Source organism: Priapulus caudatus, unplaced genomic scaffold (assembly GCF_000485595.1).
Source record: "Priapulus caudatus unplaced genomic scaffold, Priapulus_caudatus-5.0.1 Scaffold556, whole genome shotgun sequence".
Taxonomy (NCBI): domain Eukaryota; kingdom Metazoa; phylum Priapulida; class Priapulimorpha; order Priapulimorphida; family Priapulidae; genus Priapulus; species Priapulus caudatus.
This window is the reverse complement of record NW_014577617.1, coordinates 189,052-192,523: the sequence shown is the minus strand read 5'-3', so window position 1 is coordinate 192,523 and position 3,472 is coordinate 189,052. Positions and strand designations below refer to the sequence as shown.

At 41.8% G+C, this 3,472-nt stretch overlaps 1 protein-coding gene across 1 annotated transcript in view; it reads left to right on the top strand.

Moving 5' to 3' along the window:
- Positions 1–275: 275 nt before the first annotated feature.
- The window catches only part of LOC106811611 (tRNA (guanine(26)-N(2))-dimethyltransferase-like), a 15,295-nt gene continuing 12,098 nt past the window's right edge, over positions 276–3,472 (top strand). Inside the window, exons 1-3 of the mRNA XM_014815312.1 lie at positions 276–301; positions 586–671; positions 1,404–1,512. Of these exons, the coding sequence (XP_014670798.1) occupies positions 281–301; positions 586–671; positions 1,404–1,512 (216 nt within the window). The 5' untranslated portion in view covers positions 276–280. The remainder of the gene's footprint in view (positions 302–585; positions 672–1,403; positions 1,513–3,472) is intronic.

Genomic DNA, 3,472 nt, shown 5'->3' with positions numbered 1-3,472 from the left:
GTGTGTGTGTCGTGTGTGACATATATACACGCACACGCATACGTGCACACACACAAGCACACACACACACACACACACACACACACACACACACACACACACACACACACACACACACACGCTGAGCTAATCGAGTAATAAAGGAGGATGTACTACGTGTCTGCAGCTGGCGGGGCCTATCTGGGCGGCACCTCTCTACGACACTCCATTCCTCGGTAGAATCATTCGTGATGTTCAAGATCGATTCGACGCGTTCAAGACTGCACGAAGAATTATCGGCATGCTGACGATGATGAATGAAGTAGATTATGTCTATAAGTCTAATGTCTAATGTCTAAAGTCTATAATGTCTAATATATTATGTATATTAAGTTAGCTATTCGTTGCATAATGAACCTTTTGATAGTTTTGATGATCTTTGATAGTCTAGTGATGTGATCTTCCTGATATGATCTAGTCTAGTGATATTTATTCGTATTTTGACAAATGAAGTATAGATCGTAATGTTTCTATTTTGCGTATGACGTGAAAGACACGCAATCGATGAAGATGGTAATTAAATCTATACCTGTAATTATACTCCAGGAGCTACGTGATATTCCGTTATTCTACGTGCTGGATGGAATCTGCAGCGTTGCGGATGTGTCATCAACAAAGATGACAAAATTCAGGTAAAAAACTGTTCGCAAACCTTGAACTCAAATGCTGTGACCTTGCGCTTTAATATTGTCACGGTGGGGCATAGCTAAAAGAAACGCAGTCAACAATTCTACCAGTGTGACGATGTTCAAGAGTGACCAACTCTATTAATGTTCTCATACGTATGTCTATTTAATAATTAATTATGTTCTATGTAACTGTGTGGGTGCATTTGAACCGATGGCAGACGTGGTGCTAATAAAATGAAAACCGGCCAACAGATGGCGATATGTGCGCTACATGACATATTCAGCTGAGTGACCAGTGTCCGTTTATTAAAAGAACGAAATAGTAATTTATTAAGATTACACTCGTAACTTAAAGAGCGCATTCCCAGCACTCCCTTTAATAACCATAATATGTCTATTATACTGCATTTCCCTGTAGAACAGCGCGCGAACTGTATTAGCGCGTACCCCATAATTATAACTGGGCAGGGAACCACAACCACCTAAGAAATGGGCAGTTGCTCTTCTTCTGTAGCGCTGCGTGAGTCGCATTAATTAATTAATTAATTAATTAATTAATTAGTGAAGTGCCTATACTTGCAATATAAGTTTACTCCCTCCGTCCGTCGTCGGGGGACACTAGCGCCCCTGTTTATGACAATCGCTCCCTGTTATGCGGGCCGCTACCCCAACTAATATGTAATGTTTTCACTACTTTATTTAGCCACTAGTGTGTTTTTGCGTCATGTTTTACAGGTCGGCGTTGCTGCATGCAGGATTCCGTGTATCTGGCTCTCACTGTCATAGTGGCGCCATCAAAACAGATGCCCCCAGTGACGTCATCTGGGACATCGTTCGCTGCTTGGTAGGTGCTGCCGCCTGTGATTCACACCGCTTGCATATATATATTTATTCCATTATTAGAAAGCTAATAAAAAAATTGTGGACATTTTGGAGGCAAAACTATTAATGATGCCATTAGGGGACCTAATTGGGAGGTGGAGCATCAAGCCCACGCCTGTACCACATCGAAGATTCAATACTAGCAAACAAGCGAGAAAAAAACCTGCCGAGAGAGCATACAACACTCCCCCCGCATACAACACTGAGCATACAACACTCCCCCTGTGTGTGTGTGTGTGTGTGTGTGTGTGTGTGTGTGTGTGTGTGTGTGTGTGTGTGTGTGTACACAATAGTATAATAAGATTGAGTGGCGGCCATATGTGTTTCTAAATGCCTACATGCAAGCTATTATTATGATTATTATATATTTATTGCAAATAGCTCGAGCATTTAAAATGTAGACCGTAACCTAGATAAAATAATTATCGATTGATGGCGTGATCGATAACCAGCTCTAGCCAATCACTGAAGTAATAATTATGACGTTCTAAAACACAACGCCTGGCAACGAAGTGCTTGCGAAATCCCACAAGTATCGAGAAAATGCGAGACACGTTCAAACCGGTTGAGCTAGTCCCTATACCTAGCAACGACATCAGAGGGCGATGACGAGGTCATACCACTAAACTCTAACAAACTATATTGTTATAGTTCAGTGGGTCATACTGATAGACATCACCTAGAGATTTTTGGGTGTTGTTGTTCTATTTCGCGATACTGACACACGCGGTGGAAAAACGCGTTGATAAGACAGCGCAAAATTTTGTTGACGCCTTTTTTCGTAGCTGCGCTTTTAGATTCTTATACCCTGTATACAGACTGTCAATTTAATACTACCTCAAACTAGTCCAGGCCTGACACGCGCTAATTTTTTGCAGTGTGTACACGCTATCCCGGGCTAAATACGCGCTAGTCTGGACTAAGTTAACCCGGACGTAGGATCAAACTTTGTAGTCTGTACGGGCTATTAGAATCTAGGTGACGACATGAGAAACGTCGCCACGATAACTACCAGGATGTAACCGGGATATAATGCGCACATAAACGTTTGCGTCTGCAGTATCGCCGTGCTCACGCAGTATTCCCGCGAAAACTTCGAAAGACAAAAGAAACAGGACGATAGCATTTCAGACGACGACTTCGCCGTAGGAAAGTACTGGGAGGTAGATTTTTTTATTGGACTAATTAATTAAATAATTGTATAGTAAGTATAATAATAATTCATATAATTCATATAATTTAATATAAAATAATAATTAATAATACTACTAATAAATAAGTACTAGTGAAATATAGCCGGAATACTGCCCTCTAGAAAATTTATATAGACATACGTAATGTGAAATATATTTGTAACGGTCATATTTGAGGCTGATTTGCAGTTTCGGGTATTTTTACTGAACGTTCCAACTGAATATTTATTAAAGTTATCCCAGTTGCTATTTTCCTAACTTTACGTGTCCCACATCTCAGTATGTCATCTGTAGACAGCAAAGATGTTTTTTTATGTTTCCGTTTACATTGCGGTTATTCGGCGACTGACGGACATTTCCCGCGCTTTTTCGCGCTTTCCGCCATCTTTAGAATGGACTCACCGTCTTCGAGGGTCTTGCCGCTTCCGGATTGCGTTCGATGCGGTTTGCACGAGAGCTTCCCGGACTGAAGCAGGTGCTGTCTAACGACCTGAGTCACACTGCCGTCGTACACATCCAGAACAACATCCGACACAACGGCGTGGAACGGATCGTCGAGGCTAGCGAGTCAGATGCCGTGTGAGTTACACGAGCACGCACATATTGTAGTGCGAAAAAGTGGAAGGTCTCAGTGCAGGATCTTGTAGAGTCGACAGCGTAGTAGCGATGTAGCGATTGTAGCAAGTAGCAGATTGTAGCAAGTAGCAGATTGTAGCAAGTAGCAGATTG